Source organism: Euprymna scolopes, chromosome 13 (assembly GCF_053919585.1).
Source record: "Euprymna scolopes isolate OS-2025 chromosome 13, ASM5391958v1, whole genome shotgun sequence".
Classification (NCBI taxonomy): domain Eukaryota; kingdom Metazoa; phylum Mollusca; class Cephalopoda; order Sepiida; family Sepiolidae; genus Euprymna; species Euprymna scolopes.
Genome location: NC_136494.1, coordinates 23,114,890 through 23,138,388, shown reverse-complemented (window position 1 = coordinate 23,138,388; position 23,499 = coordinate 23,114,890). Strand labels below are relative to the sequence as shown.

General features: G+C 33.6%; 1 protein-coding gene across 1 annotated transcript in view; it reads right to left on the bottom strand.

Moving 5' to 3' along the window:
• LOC145291948 (semaphorin-2A-like) overlaps positions 1-23,499 on the bottom strand; it is a 1,232,857-nt gene that overhangs the window by 1,006,811 nt on the left and 202,547 nt on the right. The window contains exon 2 of the mRNA XM_080137876.1: positions 11,934-12,401. Within this exon, the coding sequence (XP_079994002.1) occupies positions 11,934-12,084 (151 nt within the window). The 5' untranslated portion in view covers positions 12,085-12,401. The remainder of the gene's footprint in view (positions 1-11,933; positions 12,402-23,499) is intronic.

Below are 23,499 nucleotides of genomic sequence, written 5' to 3'. Positions count from 1 at the left end.
TACGTACACCTGATTTCGTATATAACTACTTCATTTAATCACAAATTGATATACGAAAGTATAAATTCATGCGTAAACTTTAAGTATTTACTTTAGCAGTGGCCAATACGTAGGTAGAGCTAGGTAGTAAGTTATAAAATGTATATGGCGTTTCAATGTATATTCCGCGTTTCATCCACGCTAGGATTATAATCCTCATAATCCTAGTGTAGATGAAACGCGGAATATTCTGTGTAGATTAATCGCCATATATATATATATATATGTATGTATGTGGAATTTATATAAAAAAAGCTCTTGTTATATATTTCTTATAATATAATCCAAATTTTTACAAATAGCAAGCTTAATGTATATATATATATATATATATATATTAAGTAATGTGATTTATAATTTAAAAGTTTTAAAATTTTTAAAATTTAAAAATCAAAATTTAATTAAATTAAAAATCAGTTTCATAAGAAGGAACAACAACAAAGTCAATTATCTGTACGATCGTTTCGGAAATCCGTGCTTTTTATTTGTGGTATACATGAAGTCACGTAGAATAATTATACATAGTTTTTTTGGTAAGCACGGTCTCCTCATCAGCAAATTTAGGAGGATTTCTATTGAATTGAAAAGACACCAAAAATAAACCTAGCATTAAAAGTAAGGCAGATGAATCTTTTGGTTTTTCTTTTTTTGAAATCAGGAACTGTATTTAAAGTAGTCATTTAGATGTTTGCTATAGCTTTTTATTTTATTGAAAGTATATATATATATATACTGCATAGATACAAAATTATATGAACGGTGCTTGTTTTTACATAAGTTTCAAGTTAAGTTCAACTTTTACGTTATGATTTGAAAAGTAATTTGTTAGGTGAACGTACAGAAAAAAACTCGCTCCCTTCATGCAAAGAATGGGGTTTTACATAAAGTTATTACTTCAGCACGATCTGTATTCTGCATAAGTACCGACATTTTTTATGTTTAGTCTATCCTGGATATCGGATTTTGCTTTTCTAAAAGTCACCATTTATCACTCATTAAATTTCACCACGTCATTGTTTACACTACACCTGCCATTAATGTGAAATAAAAGGCACAAACTCACACGTTTTCTCTCCCTTATAAAACAACAATAGTCTTAAAACTGCACTAAAAATAAAAAAAGAGAAACATGACGGTGCTAGTTTTTAAAAACCTGCTGACTGCTGGTTTAAATTTACACGTAATTAAATCTTCCATTCGAACCCACTCTTTGCAGGTCTCTATTGTTCGACTACAAATGAAATAATATTCTGTAATATCTTTTAAAAACAAAACGAAGCAAAACAAAAGCAAAACAAAAACAAACTTTGGTTCATTATTCCAGAATTTGTCTAATGCACGTGACTTGCGTTTTAAGTGGTCTCAGCAAAGCCCTTTATTATTCAACGCAGAATTTAGTTAGAAAGTATTCCATTCATTCAACCTACACCAACCACTTCGCACATTTTACACAAATAGCAGAATCCACAAGAGATCTGTACATCAGGAATAAAAAAAAGTTAAAGATTCAAATTTATTAAATTAAAATAACAACAAGCTCTAATAAACCAGAGTTTGAATTTCACGCTTTCAATAAACGGAATCCAAATTATAGAAATGTTTTAGTTTAAAAATTGTAACAGGGCGCATATGAACACGCATGAAAATATCGGCAGTAGTCGAAGGATTGATGCATTAGCAGCAGAAGCAGCGTTCGAACGCGTATGCAAATTGCAAAAACCTAACTTTTTATATAGATTCTTGGATACAACTAAGATGCTATACACATACATGGCATAAAAGAATAGACTCTAAAATTAACATTTTTCCATAAGATTAGTATATGCTTATTCATAATTACAAATAAGAACAGTGCTGAAATAATATACAGTATCTAATATTGAAGCATGCCACGAACTAAAAGAGCATCAGAACAGTCATAATTTCTGCGAGAACGAATCGCAAGTCAACATGAAAGTGGGCTTCGTCAACGCAAAATTACAGGAAGTATTTCAATAGTTTTTCCTGGAAATAAAGTGACTGTATAATTCACAGGAGAGGACAAAGAACGCATAAAATCTGATCCAGGTCGCCAGGGATCCTCTGAAAGAGCCTTGCGTCTTGTGGAATGAAATGTTGAAGAGGATCCTTGGTTCAAAGCCTCTAACATATCACCACAAGCTGGTGTCAGTCCCAGAACAGCTGACAGCTATCTTCACAAGCTGGGCTACTATGGTAGAGCTGAAAAAAGGAAACCTCTTCTTCCTCCTGCCAATATCAAGCGCAGAAAAGGTTAGACTTGTGAGATGGTGAAAAGACCTATGGCTTTTTGAATCAATATGATTTTCTCTGATGAGTCACGTTTTTCATTATTTCCTAACAGTGGAAGTGTATGGGCATGAGGCTCCCTCAGCAAGCGTTTGATTTAATGAGACTGAAGCAAACACTGAAATATGGGAGTTTCTCGATTATGGTTGGTTGTTTTTGTTTTACGGCATATCAACCTTTTTCAGGTTATTTAATGCCGAATCTAGTTATTTTGAGGAACGATTTTTAATGGAGTATTTTTTTAAAGTCGGATTCTATTCAACCCATAGTTGGGACTCTAACAGGTACTACCACTCCGGGTCAGAGTGAACCTGGGAGCAATGGCAATTAAAGGGTGGCTCCACACACCCAAAGGCCCGGAAGCTGGGGCCTCAACATCGGATATAGTTTTAGGTCATATCCAGGACCGATTATGGTAGGAGTGCAATTTCGAGTGATAGTCGCTTAGACCTGGTCGAGTGGAAAGGAAACATCAATTCTGATAAAGATGTTTCAATAAAACGCCATCTACTAATATTTTAAAGTGGAAAAATGAACCAAGTTAAAAACTTATTTATCAAAGAGGGACATTTTTGTCATTCTGCTAAGGTGACACAGCATCGGTTGAGCCAAAATGGGAGTAATAAATTTCCAAAGCCAAGTCGGTCCCGGATATGATCCCAATTGAAAACCTTTGTGGGATATTTAACCGAAACCTTCGCAAGAAAAGAAAAGGAAACATCTTTTAAGCCTAAGCATTTAGCATTATTGCGTCAGACATGGCAAGACATTCCTTAATATGATATTCTGTTCCGTCTGCCTGCTTCCCTCCGGACTACAACTTGGATGTCTTCAAGTCCAATGTTAACAAATTCCTAATGAACCGCCCCCTTAATTAAACACTTCATCAAGTCTCCACACTAACGTAATGTACTTGCAATAATCCTTATCCCTGAGTGGCTTCCGGGCCTTGATAAGTGGTGATCACTGTGTAAAAGAAAAGTCTGTTAACTGATTACTTGCATGGCTAGAAGGGTTTTAGCATTACAAACAGCAGAGCGAATGTAAACCAAGTATTAGTTATTAAATTTGTGACCATTTATTTTTGAGTTTGTTATAGAAATGATATGTTTATTAAATAAACTGTTTCTTTGGGTATCTATTGTTTTCTGCCAGGTCTGTGTACATTTGCGATCTGCACAGGAACAGTGACAATTGAACCGAAAATCTTTAGTTCGAGAAACCTTTTTCTTTAGCCTAATTATTATTATTTTTTTTTTTACAGTTTCTATGTTCAAAATTATGATGGATTTTTGAAAAATAAAAATCGGAATTAAAATTCTTAACATAAGATTTTCTAACATCATATGATTTCACTCATCATAAGGAGACAAAAAAAGTGATGCGAAACAGTTCGTTTCAGGGAATCAATTTTACAAGTCCTGGGATGAGTATTATCCTTTTTTACTTCTACATTGCCCAAGCAAACATTAGCATGACAGACTGACCAACAAACATAGCTTTTTTATATAGATTATTGGATACAACTGAAATAGTATCCATCCGTCCAATATGCAGATGAAACAACAAAAATATAATTATAAATCCGAAGTTTGAAAGATAGAGTGACGGACAGAACCATTTTATAGAGTTGCGTGGACGCACGTAACTTCTTTTCCAAAAGCCAAATTGTCAGCCTTTTGCTTGTATGGCATCTGTTGTCTCGCTGCGACTAAAGTAAACATCGCCATTTCTTTTAATCGCATTCTTTAAATGTGCAAACAATAAGGCGACTGTTTAAGAATAACACCTGAACGTGTCAAGGCGAATTTCATTCAGCAGTCCTCCAATGGCTTACTTGTTTATGGGTCAAACGGTCGCAGCCAACTCGCATGGGTTTTATGCCCTAACGAATGTGGTAGATGCAAGTATTGTGTACATATGTTCAGGAGAATTACATGTTCTATCTATTATGTTGGTGCAAAAATAATTTTTTTATCAGGTATATAATAAATATATATATATATATATATACACACACACATCAAAAAGCATTTTTGAACCAACTTAATATATATATTAATAAATCCTTTGAGATGAAGCGTCCTGATTTGTGAATTCATTCTGATGCGGACTGTTATCCTTATGTTCAAGTTGTTTCACCACGTTTCGACTAACTCACATCTGGCCTTCTTCAGGTGAGTAACAGTGGCGGGATAGGAATGCTAAGTGTTGTAATTGTATCCCTGGTAATTACTGCCTTCTGTAGTTGTTGTCTCACTACGTAGAAGTAGGTCAGAGGACGAGTTGGGGAAACGTGGTGAAAAGACTATGACTGAGGATAACACTTTACAAGAGAATGCAAACACATTATGTAGTCTCATCTCAATGCATTAATATAATACTCTTCGATACTAACCCGACTAAAGATAAAATAAGAACACAAAATAGGATTTATAAGACCATGAAAAAAATTCAACCTTAATCGCCTTTCGGTTCGCCTATTCTTTCATGGAAATTTTTCGATCATCGATACTTATCGAAAACATTCCGACTAAAAACACTGCAGCCACATAAAATATATTCGTGTGACATTCCATAAAAATCAACCCAGCCGTTTTAGAGTCTATAGGAAACGAATTTACGCACAAAGTGTCATTATATATATATATATATATATATATACACTCCTATGTATTCATTTTGTGTATTTATATCCATATTGGAATCCTTTTTTTTTTATTTATTAAAAAAAACAAAACAACAACTTTGTTATACGTGAGTCGTGGAATTGTATTCACCTACAAAAGATCTATCTAATTTGCACATTAATTTATATATTCATTTTAATTCCCGATTAGTTTCTTCGGTTTTCTTAATGGAGGATCATCTTTAGTTTACTCTTACGGGTAATTATATTCATGCAGATATTCTATATGATTGATACTTGCCTAATATTTGCGTACAAAGGTATTAGTAAACACGAACCTCTTTCTATGTGTGCATATATATATATATATGTGTGTGTGTGTGTGTGTTTAAAACATTTCACGTCTCAAACTCCTCCGTCAGTTTTCGGTTTGCAGACAAAAAACTTAATGTGTGGAGTATTCGAATCCATGCAGAAATTTTATATTTGGGTTTTAGCTTGGAATAACTGGTGCGAAAGTGTGAAAATTAGAAAAAAAATGAAATTTCCAGGTGATGGTCAAGCGACGGCATTATGTATATGCATTCGTAACGTAATAGCTATTGGCTCAGGTTTTAATTTTTAGCATTGCAGCAAACATGTCAGAGCTCCGGCATTAACTTCAAAGGAAAAAAAATAAATTGTAAGCTAAACGTTTAGTTTGATTTTTGGTGATGGCGCACGAGGCATTTTTTAAAAACCTTTTTAAATTATTACTATATATTGGGTCCGATATAATAATCGATACGAAAAATACATCAATCAAAACAGAATATTTAAGCATATTAAACGACCGGGAAATATCGGGTGTCCCGCTAATATATATATATATATATATATATATATATATATATATATATATATATATACCCCGTTTTATCTGTTTTAGTTACATATGTTTCTGTTACCGGATCATATCAACGATCCAGCAACTTCGTCAGAATTGAACAGAAGACTTCTGACGAAGGTGCTGGATCGTTGATACGATAGGGGAACAGAAACAGGTATAACTAAAAAAGATAAAACGGTAATAAAAATATATATTTGCTCTGCAATAGTATTGAGCACCTTCTCCAGATTTTTAGAAGTTTTGCTATATATATATATATATATATATATATTACACTCATACATACACACACAAGGCTAGTATATATATATATATATATACACACGCACACATACATACACACAAGGATAGTATATATATATATATATATATATATAGAGAGAGAGAGAGAGAGAGAGAGAGAGGGGAGAGAAATATAAATAAATAGATTTTTACTAATTACAAGTTTTGCTATATATATATATATATATATACATACACACACACAAGGATAGTATATATATACACACACGAAGTGTATATATATATACACACACATACATACACACACAAGGATTATATATATATATATATATATATATATATATATATATATAGAGAGAGAGAGAGGGGGGACAGAGAGGGGGAGAGAAATATAAATAAATAGATGGAGATATAAATAAAGGAAAGTTAGATATTTTTTGTCTATAAAAATGTAAAAGGTTAAAGATAAGAAAAGCATAAAATATTTTATTTTGTTTTACAATGGATTTAATGATGCCATCTGTTTCGTGTTAAGTGCTTTCAGGAGAACGCTGTGGGGTCTGCGTGACTAACACTAGAACCCAGCGAAGGATAATCTTTAAAATAGCCGCACTCGCACGCAGATGCACCTCTGTATTAACAGATATAACCGATGAAGAATGTCGAATGTGATTAAAACGCATGCAAAGCTAACATCGTATTAAATTGCGTCAAATACAAGATTCACGAAAAAAAAAAATTAAATAAGAATATTTATCTCGCTTTCGTTTTCCTGCCTCACACATCACTATTAATTGTCAAACCGGCCTCTCCATATATATATATATATATATATATATATATATATATATATATTATACATGCATAATCACATTGACATACCGATTTCCGTCAAATCACCGAAGTTGAGCCTGGTTAGTACAAAAATGGGTGACGAATCCAAGGTGCTGTATGTGCTGTCTGCTTGTCTTGGCATTGTTTCCTAATCAGTCTTGGGTCTCTCCTTATCACTAGACTCAGGCAGTGCTGATTCAGTAGAGGTGTGTTTGTTGTATGGGAAACCCTTACCTCACAATTACTTGAGCAGCTACCCTTACAGAGGTGCCCGTTGTCTCCTGAATCCGGACGAAGCATCGATCGATCGGTATATACACTTATTCATGACTCCAATTATGGCAAAAAGTCAATTGAAAATCATAATTCTTTTGAAATTAAAATATAGGCGAATCTTTACGCGCATTTCATTGCGCATATAACCGATGCCGCCATCATTCAAATAAACAGAGACTGGAATATATTACAGTCACACATATGTATATATGTGTATGTTAAAAAACAATATCAAGTTTACAAATTGAATAATTCTGTAAACGTAAATCGTGTAGAAATATTAATATTTATACGAAGACCCTAACCAGTTGAAAAAGCTCAGTATTCGAGATAGAGAATTGACATAATTGAAATTAAAATCCGTCAGTTAAAATTTGCAAACAATGTATTATTCGACAAGTAATAGAAGTTGAAAACCTAAAATTTTATTCCGTGGAGTTTTGAAAGAATGCCTTTCTTTGAAACTCCATGGAATAAGAAAAATTGTAAGTTTTTAACGTGTTTTCCCTATCGAATAATAAATTGTAAATACTGATTTTCAGAGTTGAGTTTATATATATATATATATATATATATATATATATATATAAGGAAGTATAGTTGGTAAAAAATGGGAAAGTGCTCAATACGTTAGTAGAACCAAATATGTTTTTATTATTTCAACCTCGAGGATTTTTACTTAAATCATTACAAGTTGTGTAAATAGACAAGACAATAAAATTATTCTGTTGATCTCGTCAGACGATCTCAGCTTAAATCGTCTGACGTAATCGGAGAAGGATGATGTATTATCCTGTCTATTGAAACGATTTGTAATGATTTAAGTAAAAATCCCCAAGGTGTAAATAATTAAAAATAAATATATCATATATATATATATATATATATATATATATATATATATATATATATATATATATATATATATACACACACATACTGGTGTACGGAAAGAATACAGGTTGCATAATACTATAAAAATAAAATCCAAATAAATATTAATACCAATATTCATAAAGGAACCCAGACAGATAAAAAAAAAAAGTTTAATATGGAAGATAGAGCAATGATATGGTTGAGATTCTGAGATAAATTATGTATAATCAAAATAAAATTTATTGTTTGACAAAGGAGCACAGATAATTATTAAAGTCTTCTCTTCAATTCATGGATTTTCAATAAAAGCTTGATCTTATCAGAAAAAAAAATCTGTCAGCAAAATATTTACGAGTAATTATGAATTTTGCTTATTAACATGGATACTGAAGTATATATCTATATGCATGTAATTTATTTATCCAAAGTTTTATTCGCTAGCTGCAGAATACTCATTAACATGTCTGACACAAACATACAACGTTTACTTACAAATATTTCCAGTTGGAAACCGTAAAATAACTTTAAAATAGTAAGCACTAAAACACCACCACAAAAAAATAAAATAAATAAAGATATATGAATAAAAAACAAAGAGTCTACTTTGTAACGGATTACGATTTTAAATTCGAAAATAGACATCCGGTGTTTATCAGCAAACTATATGTTGGCATGCAAGCTTTTAATGACGCCGCGTACACATTATTTGTTGACGGGTTCTTTTCAGAAGCAAGCCTGCCAACGATCATTGTTAGTCACCCTATCTTAGCCACACATTTTCTTAGCTAATCCATCCTCCATTTGACCTGCTTTTCTGGAAAGATGGAGAGATTGTATGTAAACCCTTTCAATGAACAAAGGTTGGAGAGTTTTATTCCGTATTTATGAGCTTTGTTCGGAATAAATGGGTTGAATTTTAATCTTCCTCTCCGGGGAATTAGGGTTTGTTTCATCGACAACAACGTCACTTTCTGGAGTATATACAGACTTGCAATTTTTACGGAGAAAATATTTAATATTTTTACTAGCAGTTCAGCCCGGCGTTGCCCGGGTGTTTGGGGGATGTATGATGAGCAAAAAAAAAAAAAAAAAAAAAAAAAAAAAAAAAAAAAAAAAGCGGTTAATTTTTTTTTTTTTTACTTTAACCCCTATTATGACCCTACACATTTATTGTTTGGGGCTCAAATCATATTAAGTTAGATCCATGTTTAAGGAACCTATATCAAAAATTTAAAGTGTTTTGCGGAGGAGTTTGGTAGAATTCTCAAAGGTAAAATCGTTGAACTTTCACCCGTTAAGAGCCAAATTTCTGTCCGAACACGAATTACAAAGATTTTCCCAAATCTCAGTACACTTTATATGAAATTTCGAATCTGTAGACTGAAAATTGACAGAGTTATTGCGTAGGAAAATGTACACAGACACACGTTCATTTTTATAGATATACTAGCATTTCAGCTCGGCGTTGCCCGGGTGTTTTGAGGTGTATGCTGGGCAAAAAAAGCAAAAAAAAAAAAAAAAAGGTAACTTAAAAAATTTGACCCCTATTATGACTCCTTAACATCTATTGTTTTGGGCTCAAATCAAGTTATTAAGTTAGATCCATATCCAAGGAACATATATCTAAAATTGCAAGTGTGTTGACCCAAAATTGTCGGAGGAGTTTGGTAGAGTTCTCAAAGGTCAAATGGTGGAACTTTGATCACTTAACAGCCAAATTTCTGACCAAAAACCGATCACAAAGATTTTCCCAACTCTCAGTACACTGTATATCAAATTTCGAGTCTAAACTAAACATTGACATAGTTATTGCGTAGGGAAATGTACACAGACAGTTTCACTTTTTATAGATAGATTTCTTCCAATCTATTTCCTTGTATGATTTCTTTGTTGTTGGAGAACTGGAAACGGTTTAGATGTCATCCGCACCTATATCTGTTCATTTTAGAATAAATGAGGTTCTTGTACAATAGATTGTTTTACTTGGTAGTTAGCCCTCGAGGATAATTGTCTATACATGTAAGGTAATAGTATAGCAATCATTCGGTAATGATGTAAATTGGGTAGAAGCTTATGATTTATACGGACAGCTCAACAAGAATTTGTTTACATTGGATTTGAAAGTAATCATGTTGTATTCAATTGCCCAACAAGTCAGCGGAACAGTGTTCCCCAGGTAGGCAGTTCTGGGAAAGACTTTGTTCATGGAATCTGCATTTAGATTTAGGTACAGATATAGAGAGGGGGAATCATATATAGTGGTTGTAGCTAGTGAAGTAATTTTCTGGAAGTCTGGGGACCATAGAATGGAGTTCAGTCAAGCACTTACCATGAAAATATCAATGGAGTAGAAACATGCTCGCAACGTCTCTTCTTTGTGAATAAATTACATTTAAACGAAAAGAGCGCCACCTACTTGTTTTTGAAGTCGGTTTTGAACTATCAAGATTGAACAGGGCGCGTTGAGCAGCTCCTGCCTAATTGTGTACTAAATTTTAGAGCGTACCTGGCTATTATACAGATAGATGATTCTATTAACAGTTAATTACCTACTGGAGCGGTAGAGTGATCCAAACTATTTTTTCCATCGATCTTGACAACAGATTTTATGTACGTGTTTCATTTCACATCAGGAGTGAGGGTCAGCTCCAAAATCTTTTCCAGATATGTGGTTTCTCCAAGATGAGAGCCATTCAGTTTAATTGGAGAGGAGGGGATGGAACATTTTTGTATCCAGTTCCATGTACAGTAGGATTCTCACACCCTCGAGGCTTCCATAAATTCATTGTTGCTCATCATTTTTCATGTTGACCGGGTGTTCAGACTGTCAACGTCTGTTTCTCGTCGTCGTCCTCTGCTTTCTCTTAAACAGTATCTTTCCCGCCAAACTAATCTGTTCTGTTCCGCCCTTTCTGTAGACATGACCCATGAAGCTCATTTGTATTTTTCGTACTGTACTTATTAGAGGCCTGTGTTTACCATGTCTAATACCTCTTGATTTGTTTTTTTTTTTCTGTCCAAGATATCTTCAAAATTCTCCCCAGGAATCAAGTTTCAGTTGCCTCTAGTATCTTCCTCGTGTTGTTGGTGATTGTCTAGCACGCTCAACCGTATAAAAGAACGAACCGCACATACGTTCGGAGTATTCAGAATTTGGTGTCTATTTAAATGCTTCTGTTGGTCATCATTGATGGCAGTCTTTTGAAAGTGACTTTCTCGTTATTTCTTTTTAACTAGTCTGACATGTACATTTCTACTAATACTATTGGCACAAGATAACTCATGTCCAGGACTAATTTTTAAGCAGGATATGCTGTCCTTACAAGTTTTACCACACCAAATTATTGATGAGATTACGCTATACATCGGATTTGCCTTATGATAGCCGACTTAAAAAACTTAACGTTTTCTCCCTTGAGCGCGTTGATGACGCGATGATCCGATTTTTGCTTACAATTCCTTAATGATATGATATCCTTACAATGTATCAATCACTTCTGCACAAGATAGAGGACTTCTACAGGTGATTTTCATTGAATCGAAAGCGGGCTACGTTCCCAATAAGAATTCCTTAAACTTAGAATGGACTTTTAAGTGATGCAGAAATGCCACAACAACGCAAGGTAAATGTGGATATGTGCTGGACTCATGCATCCTCTTTTCTACAAATTTCTATCATCTTTCCGTATATGGCATTAAAGCATGATTGCTTTATTTTTTGGCCACATAAATTTATGGCCACACAAATTTATGGCCACATAAATTTAATCTTCTAAATTGGAAAATCTCCTCCAGTTAGAGTTAGTAAGAGAATTAAAAAAAAAATAGACTTTCACCTACCTTTTAATGTCACGTGGGGTTCACAAATATCCGCGGAGAATACGTTTAATCCAAATAATACCAGAAGAAGAAGAAAAGAAGTCCCAAGCGAATTCAAAGTTACAGGTATAGACATCGGTAGATGTGGTCTGGCAGACATGATCATAAGCATTGTCTTGCGGTGAGGAAAGAAACTGGAGTTAGAGCAGTAATGCGGCCGGTATATAAAGGTTGTTGAATTGGATAGAAAAAAAAAAGAAAGAGAGAGAGAGCAAAGAAAGAATAAAGGGGTTGGGTTTATTTAGAAGGCAGAAAGATAGGGAGATACAATTGAACGCCGTTGATGAAAATATAATGAAAGACAGATAAAGTCAGCGCATCCTTGTTGAAGCACAGTTGGCTGATGCGTGGGGCTGGCTTGCTGTTGACGCTAGGCTGCGGAGAAACCGTTTCAGGAGGACAGGGGACAATATGGCGATAGAGTCCCGACTGAAAAGAGAAAGAAACAACAAAAAAAAATTAATACAAACGCAAAAAGGTGATTAATGCAATATAAAAAATATACAAATTGTAAAAACAAAAAAAAGCAATATTTATCATTAAGATAAGAAGGAGAAATAAAGGGAAGGAGTAATATATTGAGAGAAATAGAGGGAGTAGAGCATGAGAAGAAAGGGAAGAAAATTAAGAGAGTGGATAGAAAGGGAGATTGAAAAGGGGAGAGGAGATAAAAACAGAGAGAAAAGGAGGAGACAATAGGATAGGCCATAGAGAAAGAGAGAGAGAGAGGAAATAGAGAGAGAGGAACATAGAAGATAAGGGAGACACAAGTCATGAACGAGATGGGAGACACAAGCCATGAACGAGATGGGAGACACATGCCAAAGACGAGATGGGAGACACAAGCCATGAACGAGATGGGAGACACATGCCAAAGACGAGATGGGAGACACATGCCATGAACGAGATGGGAGACACATGCCATGAACGAGATGGGAGACACATGCATTGAACGAGATGGGAGACACATGCCATGAACGAGATGGGAGACACAAGCCATGAACGAGATGGGACACACATGCCAAAGGCGAGATGGGAGACACATTCCAAAGACGAGATGGGAAACACATTCCAAAGACGAAAAGGGAGACACGTTCCAAAGACGAGATGGGAGACACATGCCAAAGACGAGATGGGAGACACATGCCAAAGACGAAAGGAGAGACCCCCCAAGAACTAAAAGAGAGAGAGAGAGATTACGCGAATGAGACAGAGAAAATATCAGTCACTTATAAAAACGGAAGAATATTTTCAATTACTCGTGCAGAAGACTGAGTTTGCATTTACTAAAAACATTGAAAGTATAAAGTATACAAAGCAGATTGCAAACATGTGCAACCATAATGGACCCCTAACGATGCAGGGATAGATTTCAAAAGATAAAGTTTAATGGTAACTACACCGCCATCCCCCAAAAATGTTTATTTCTCAAATGTCTTTTCATTTTATTCCAACACTCTTAGTATTTTCTTGCAGTTATTTTCTTTTAAAAATCTGAAACGCTTGCTTCTTTGAGATTATAAAAACTTAATCTTTTGGAAAAAGGTACTTTGCGAAATTGAATAGCCTTTTTTTTTATTTATATATCGAGTGGACATTTCACATTTAGCCCAAGGACATCAGTGACTTATTTGAACGTTTTAACATTGATATTCAATCATCCATTCCGTGTTTTCTAGCCATGCCGTTCCTATAATTCCTTTTGGAAAGATTATAGATCTTAAAAGAACACAAACAAAATAAAAAATAAATGCTATAGTATAACACAAACAACTTCGAATGGCACATACGCACATATAGATACAAATTGTTTTTTTTTATATTAATGCATTGAACGAAAATTAATATATTAAAAGAAGTCCAAACATGTATAACATTTTTTAATCTTTTACTTATGGTTAATACACATCGTGCATTTTATCAACTGAAAGACGGAGTATTGATTGAAAATAAAGTGTTTTCATATAACGTTTAAAAAAACACGCGTGCTATGAAATCAAGAGTCAAATATACGAACGCGTGAATTATTTTGAAAAACATAGAAAAACACGATTCGCTTGTATCTGTCTATCTCTTTTCTACAATTATATAAATGCAACTTGGTCGGTGTACGTGCGAGTTCGTTCCTTATAGACTCCGAAACGGCTGAACAGATTTTCTTTAAAACTTACAGAACTTTAGTGTGTAGGGCTGGGATTGATTTAGTTAAGTTTTGTCTAAAAATGATTCCGATAAAAGAAACAGTTATTTTAATTGATCTGTCATCGGTAAAGGCATTTTTTCACGTCGTCGCTTAAGAATGTCAGAACAACGGGCCGTGAAATTTCTACTGTACGCAAGTTGATAGCGTTTTTCGTTTTTTTGGTTTTTTTTTTTTTTTGTATAACGTGATCTGTAGGTTACCCCCCTCCCGTATTTAAATTTCTGAATGTTTTTCGTTAACTGGAAAGAAGTTTATATTAAAAAATATTTAAAAAAAAAACAGTAGGTTCTCTAGAATGCAATTTTGGAATAAGTTATTGCATGGAGATATGTGAAGCTTCCTCCCGGGCGATTTTACGGATTTCGATGAGACTAAAAAGATAGGAGTGCGAAATATTCATGATCATCATTCAATCTCAGGCAACGTCGGGTCTCCCTGCTGGTATTGCATAAAAGTTGCGACTGTATCTCTCTCTCTCACACACACCATATATATATATATATATATATATATATATATATATATATATATATTTATATCCTCCTAACAGGCGACTTTAATAAAAATAACTAAGAATTCAACCAATAAATAAAAAACAAAATAAAATTAATTACATATAAAAAGGTCTCTTTAACGACTAAAATTGCTCTTGACGATAATCAAAGATCGAAAGCTCTCAAAAGAAAAATAGTTGACAAATGTCATTCATCAACATAATATACAATATACCAACTATATATATATATATACTAGCAGGACACCCATTGCCCGGCTGTAAGATACGCTTAAATATAATATTTTAATGCATACAGATTACGCGTTTGTTATTAAAAGAGACAATTATCTATCGATAAGTATAGTAATCCTAATTGTCAGGTATGAGGTAAAAACTAAACAAAAAAAAAAGCATATTTGCCTCAGGTGCCATCACCTAAAATCGAAACTAAAACAAATTCTCCAGCCCCCTTCTTTATTCTCTGAGCCATGTCCACACGCATATATATATATATATATATATATATATATATATATATATATATATATATATATATATATATATATATATATACACTCGCCTTTAATCGGATTATTTAGATAAATACTGTTACAGTTTTAACAAAAGGGCTACAATACTACTGTGGAATCTGCATTCATGCTGAATGTCCACAGATGACCAGAAGCAATATATTACACATGACAGGAATGTCCACAGGTCCCGCTAGTATTCTTTTAATTTATAATAATGGAAAGGAATTGTATAACGTGTCTTTAATCTGTAACAATAAAGTTTATTCTATAAATGAAATTGTAACTAATTGGGGGAAAAGAACAGACTTCTATTGGGGAACGTAACGCATACATTTGTTAAAATAAGAAAAACGTGTATTTATAAAAATAAAAAAGTGTAATAATCTGTCGTTTGTGAGTCAGAAAGACGTTATGAAAAATGGGCACGAGGATGCGCCTTTTTTAGTACTTATATTTGACACGCGCGCTAAACTTCCGGTTGCAATTAAGGTCGCAAGCCGTGTAGACTTTTGAAGCCCTATTTTATTTTTGTTCTTTCTTTTGGTGCCAATGGCACAATGAGGAATATCCTGCCCCCAATTAACGCGATTATTAGTCACAATGACAAAAGATAAATTCTCTTTTATCAGGAAGTGAACAGACGTTTCATAAAAAATGGCCGTCTCCAACCTATCCCACTACAAAGAATTCCTTTATTTTTTTTTCAATTGCAACCACTATTGAACGAAACTGTCACTGTATTCAAGTAAACACCGCGCTGTCCTGCACAAATTAAAAATGAAATTTTTACATTTTTTTTTTAGAAAAGAATTGGTAATTTGGGTTATTATTCAGACTACTGTTCTCGTCTTAAGTATTATTCACATAAAATTTCTGCCGATAAAACCTCCGACCTTATTCAGGTGTATCTTGCAGACTCAGATCCTTCTTTATAAATCGGGAATCTGAACGGAATTTCCAACCGATCACTTTATTAATCGATGGAAATAATGTTTTCGTGCCGTAAACCATGAACGTCTAGGAGTCTAAAGTAACACACAATTGTATTCTACGTATCACCCGCACTGAGGATTGAACCTTCAACCTCTAGAAGAAGGTCACTCACAACTAAATTATACCTAACATTTTATCAGTTAAGTCATGGACCCTCTCGTCCGACAATATACATCTAAAGGAGGTCGAGGGTTACTTCGGTCGAAACGTTGTGTGAATAACACTCAAAACGAGAACAGTAGTTAAAATAAACGAATTGAACAGAAAAGCCCATAGCGACAATGAAGACGCTCTAGCATTGTGTCTGCTCGTTTCTAGTTGCGCAATTCCAACCACACATCTCCTGAATCGGCGTTGCAGAGTTTACAAGCGTTATCTCGATAAAACAAAAACAAAAAATATATCTGTAAACTATTTATGCACACTTGGTCAGCTGCAATATCTTTGAAATGAAATTATCCCAAACGTGAATGTAATTAGCTACTGTTGAAATACGAAAAAATTGTTATTTTATAAAATTGCTATCCGATGATTTGGGTAGTAGTGTAAGGTGTTTTGACTGTAAGAGTGATGTCACCCGCATTCTTTTTTTTATTTTTGATTAATGAAAATAAAATGTTGAGGACTATATATTAGAATCGACTGAGAATAAAAACATTGTAAAACATGCAGTAAAAATTGGCCTAAATGACAGGGCCTAGCGCTAATAGATCAGGCTCTCTAAATATACTGGCTTTTGCACCAAACATATTTCTCGCTTATCTTTGAAAAACTCAATCATGTCCTGCAAAGTCAAAACCAACATTTTTAACGTAGTGCACGTTTACACGCGCGTTACACACGTTGCAACTTCAGTCGCAAAGGATACACATAATAAGAAAGAGGAAAGAACCTTCAACTTGTTTCCGGTTTAAAGAAAAAAACGGGAGACTTCTCGTTACAGCTGTAACGTCAAGCCAACTGACGCTTGTTCTCTTAAACGTGCTCATCTGTGTACACATGGTGCTCTTATAGGCTTTTTGCCGTTTCCTAGCGTGACGTCATTTGACACACGACCCGGAAGTTGCATACGCGCGTTCACGCTCGGTTACACATTCTCTCTACGCTCATGAAAAGACATAAAAAATACTTTAATATAAAAATATATGTAGCATATTTTTACTAAAAAATGCGGAAAAGTGATAGACCATAAAAAAATTTAAATTAAACCCGAAACTATGAATAAATATTTGAAGATATAAAGAACTTGAAGCCGGAAAAAAATTCAAAATTTCATGGTTTGGGCATAAAATAAGGGTTAATATGCCGTAAAAATTAACCGTATAAACGTAGGATCAGCATTTTGTTATTATGGATATTTCCCTGATTATATTGGTTAAGCTGATTTCACTCTGCATAAAGATAGTTTTTTTTTTAATGACAAAAAATGAGGCAGCCTCTTTTATAGATTCTATTTTGTTCTCTTCAATTTAAAAGTGCAATTCAATAATTGCCAGTGTTCGAAACATGTTTATTTGTCCCCCAACAAAAGTAGGGTGGACCTTTAAATTCACCCTTGCCCCTTCGTCTGTCCGCACTCGTCTTAATGACTACATCTTGGAATTTTTTGAAATTTGCACAAACATTATACATGGTATGAGTAAAAATGTAACAGAACGGATTTTCCTGAAAAACTCCGGTGCCCTCCTAAAGGTGGCTTTCGGGTTAAAATGGCTAAAATTGATACTTTTGTGCTTATTAGAAAAAAAAAATGATGCCTTGGATTTTTATACAACTTTCTGAAAAGTTGTAACTAACTGATTGCTATATAATTTTGTTTGTCTATACTTCGTGATAACCCAGGGAATCTTTTAGGTCTAATAAAAACACTCATCTTTGGGACTATTAAACGATATTGGCCCCCAATTTTCTGTGCATGTCTATTTAGCAGTTTTGCATGGTGCTGAACTAAAATTTAAATATGTTAAGGTCTTGGGGATTTTGGGGCTAAATAAAGGGGGGCAAATAATGGACAGTCATTTTTTTTTTTTTTTTTGCATGGTGCAGAACTCAGATTTACATATGTTAAGGCCTAAAACTGCCCCGTTTTTCATTTTATCAGGATTTGGGGGGCTAAATGGGGGGGAGGCAAATGCTGAATTTGATCATTTCTTTTAATCGTCGTTCACTGTGCACTCAAGGGAGACTATGCATGCTTCACTTTTTTTATTATTACAAAGAATACGAAAATGTTGATTTTTTTTAAAAAATAGTTGAAAATCTTCAAATTTCAGAAGCAAATATAGCGTCTATTGACAGCTCAATAGATAAACAAAATAAATACGTGAATCGTGTGGTCAGGATATATTTTTTAACCCCGAAGTCTCTTTAGATTTAAACATAACTAGATTGTAAAGGGATAAAAGTGCTTCAAAGGAAGGAACTAGAGGGAAGCCGTCGCCACAAAGCCTGTCTGGTTACCCACCAAGTCCTGGCATGCATCCGCAAATGATTAAATGGATATCGCAATGTATTTCCTGCATTAAAAAAAAAAACAGCACGAGAACAGTTCTCAAAATAAATAAGTAAAAAAAATGTACTACTTTGTAACCAAACTTAAATATTTTTTATCAGGAAATGGGGAAGGATGGGGGTGACACAAAAGGAGCAGGAAGTTCTACATTAAGTAAAGTTTGTTTTAAATTTAGAAATCTATTTTACGAACAGTACGTCTTGTTTTATTTTAATAAGTATTCACGGTATATTTTGAATGAAGTAAAACACTCGGGCTGATTCAAATCTTCATTTCTTCTTTTATTTTATACACATCTCTATCATTTTAGTTTTTCTCCCACATAAGTCCCACTCCTCATTAGAGATCAACCTGCTTTTCCTAAATAAGAATAGCTTAATTTTTAGCTTAATTTCGTATTCATCTATCGGTAAATTTAATGGTTGCGACGCAGAAAAATAAAAGAGAAAATGGATGATTATTTTCTTTCGAGATAGTTAAGAGGATCACACATGATATAATATATATATATATAATTTTCGAGATAGTTAAGAGGATCTTACTAATATGTGCACACATATGATATAATATATATATATATATATAATTTTCGAGATAATTAAGAGGATCACACATATGATATAATCTAAGCTTTTTATTCTTGCATTTTTCGTAATAAAAACACAGATTTTTTACCACTGGCAATTATTCCATGTTAATTTTTTGTTTGTACCTATTTACTATGCCTCCCCACGCGACAGAGTTAGACACCACGGTCGTTTTTTTAACGTGGAGAAAAGGTACAAAAATAAAAATTGTCTCAGTCGTGAAGGATTTCTCCTTCACCGAAAGAGAACAAGAAATAGAAGTGCAGCATCTGAAGAACAGATACTACACTTTGATCTTGTCCCGAAGGCCAAAAGAGATTGCTCCCATAGTTGTCAGTAAAGAAACTTATCTTTTTACAGAGTGAAGTCAAAATTTCAACAATATGATCAGGGGGAATAGCTGTAATAACAAAATAAAGCTACGTTATTTCGTTATGCTTATACGGCATATCACACCTTTCTCTTTATTTAATACCGAATCCAGTAATTAAATATATATCTTCAAATATTTACTCCTAGTTTTTAGTTTAATTGTTTTATGACTTATTAACCTTTTCGACAATTTTTTTTTTGTAAAAGTATGTTACAAGTTCTTTTTTATATCATATCGTATTTAGAAACATACTAGCGAGGGTACCCGGCGTTTCCCGGGTGTTTTTCGGGGTATGTGAAAAAGCCGATGCGTTGACGACGCGCACTTAAAAAAAAAAAACAGGAGCGCGTTTTTGATTGACGTGACGGCGATAGGTATTGAGCAGTTATTTTGTGCGGGACAGTTTTGAATAAATGGGTTTGTTTGTTTTTAAAAAGCCGCTCCCTGTTTATTAGGAGGAGCGAAGACGAAGTCGACATTGACTAAATTGGCTCTGGGCCAGTGATTAGAGTCGATGTTCGCTTTTTTATACCGAAAAGCGAATGTAACGCGTGCCGATGCGGGAAATGTGGAATAATTAAGGTTTGAAAGTGAATACAATTAAATAGAGAGGCGAGCTCCGTGGATAATTCGTAGATATTACAATTTCTAGATAATATAAAAAGTTTTTAAAAGTTGTGAAGCGAGCAAGCGCTTGTTTGAAAGAAGCCTTTCATGGACATCGAGGAAAAGCGAACATACATACATGAATTTTCGCTTTTATATTTATAGATTATACCATATTTATAAACAAAATTTAATCCTAGAGTAAATGTGGTATTTTGGTTACTACCTTGATTCTAAAAAATAGGATAGACACATATGTCAAAATAGAACAAGGACGACCCATTTACTTCACTTTTATGTTTTTGTGCCTAATTTGATAATCTCTGATAGGATAATGAAAGTCTTGTTTCCTTTTCCTATGTGCAATTCTACGGGTGGTAATACCTTAGTTTTACCTAGAGACACTAGTGTTCTATACTTAGGCAACTATGAGTGTAGGAAATTATAATTACTGCCGGTCGAAATATTCGAACTCGGTCACAAAGTCACTTTTGACTGTGAAGCCCAACATTAAATACTGCGTCCCTCCTCCCCCCTCAAAAAAAACATCACTGAATAGGAAAACGACGTAAGTTTATAAATAATGTTGAAGCAAGCGGGCAAATATAGATAGTGTTCAACCTGGGATGGGAGTTCATTGCATTACGCTATTGTTGACAGCTTATTATAAATATTTAAGGAGTACAAATTCTAGTTTAAGGGTATTTACAATAGTATTTGTATGGATAAATATTAGTTATTTTTATCCATAGACATTAATGTTTCAAATTTATGCAATCATCATCGTAGGACATGCCTTCGATCGGGGAGCCAAAAGAGGACACCGGGAAAATGCAATTCAAAATGCACGGAGATCGTTTCACCATTGAAACTGATCCAACAGAAAATGAAGCAGAAGAGCTGGAAGAGTTCAAGCTTTCAAAAGAAATGAAGCTGGCATTCAGTAACATAAAATGATCCACCCAGCATTTGGTTTTCTGTTCAGGACCGTATTACCTACTCGGAAGGAAAGCATATGCAATGATCGTATAATTCGATACAATGTACCTTTGCGAATGCTGATTTCTTGACCCGGCGACTATTGAAACCAAATCCAGAAATCGTCTTGATGTTAGAAACGATATTTGTCTTGCTGTGTCGAAGACAGTGTCAGACATGAGCAGACTTTTACCACAAGGTCAACAGCAAAATTTTCTCTCTGATTTTTAACTTTATAGTAACTACACAAACAGCGTATAACTATATCTGCATCTTTTTTTAATTGCAAGGGGGCACAAATGTAAAGATACTCAGGCACGAATCATCAAAGCTTGAAAAACACTAGTGCAGAATGTGGTAATTACTACCTCTGAAAGGATTCGTACTCACTAATCGTTGATTCTGCTTCCTGTCGTTAACCTGTCGGCTAACAAAATAATTACGATAAAGGAGAGAGAATTAAGTTTATATATATGTATATATATATATATATATATATATATATATATATATATAGCAGGGCCACCGGCATTGCCCGGTCGTAAAATACGCTAAATTATGATATTTTGATTAATGAAGATTTCATTATTATTCTTATTATTGGACTCAATATATAGTATTTTTTTAAAAAGTTAAAAAAAAAAAAAAATTCACTCCTGCGCCATCACCGAGAATCGAAACCAAAACGTTAAGCTTTCGATTTATTTTTGCCTCTGCCGTTAATGACTAAGCTATGAAGACATGTTTTCTGCATGGCTTAAAATAAAAACATGAACCAATAGCTATTACGCTACGCATGCACATTCGTAATGCCGTTGTTCGCCATTCACCTGGCAAATTTCATTTTTTATTTTTTTTTATTTTTTATTTTTACACTTTTGTACAGATTTCCAGTGCTAAAATCTAAATATAAAGTCTCGCATCGGTTCAGATACATTAGATATGAAGGTTCATGTGTATAGACCAAAAACATTTGGAAAAGTTTGGTAGGTAAAATTTTTTAAACAGAAATATATACGCATATGTAAAGACTTGTGTTCAATATAAACATTTTACGCAAATATAAATCATGTACAATATTTCCATGAATATAATTACACGATATAGTTAACTAAAGATAGTTATCCCATAAGAAATCCGAAAAAAAGCAAAAAAATACTAATAGTGAATTAATTAAAATGAATGTTCAGAAGAATATGAAAATTATCTCTCTCTCTCTCTCTCTATATATATATATATATATATATATATATATATATATATATATATATATAGAGAGAGAGAGAGAGAGAGAGATCCATATATAACACAGTTGTATTTTTTTTAATTAAATAGAAGAAAGGATTTTTAATACGAATATCAATCCACAAATAAACGACAAAAAAAAACAATAAAATACAGATTTATAGGAGAAAGTGTGTTTATGTGTTTGATATATATATATATATATATATATATATATATATAACAGACCGCCCGGCGTTGCCTGGTCGCAAAAGACGCACAAATATTATCCATATGTCTTTCCTTTTTTTTTTTTTTTTTTTTTTCTTACTCTAAGACAATTCTCTACTGGTTATACTCTAAAACGTAGTAATAATTTCAAAAGTTATTTTAAAAAATATGACTCGGAAACAATCAGCTAAATCCAGAACCAGAAAGTTTAGCGCTTCAGCCTTAATCGTTATTTATTTTTCCGCGTCGCCACCATTATATTTACCGACAGATGAATACGAAATTAAGCTAAAAATTAAGCTATGAATGTTTTATTTGGAGCATGCCCAATTGTTTTATTAGACTTACACTGGTCAACTGTTTTGTTTTCAATTTTCATCCCTTAGTAACAATTTTCGTCAGATGAAAACCTAACCGAAAATTAGCAACAGGCCCGATTAACCTATCTATTACATTCCAACTCTGCACACCAAATATTCAGAGATGAGTTTGGTAGAAACACTTTGCACACACAGGAACTGTCACACACACATATGTTCGCGTTTTAGAAGGTTTTCATATTAAATTCTACAGAATAATGCAGAATGAAGAAACTATACATAAATAGGATTCCGCGTAATAATGAAATAGAACCAATCATCTAATAAAATACCATACTAGAAATGAATTTTATTTAATTAACGCTTGTTTTGTAAAGGAATATGCAAATTAGTTAACCTTATCATATCCATGACGAGTATATTAAGTTCATTTTAATAATTTGTCAATTGAAAAAAGCTTAATATTAATGT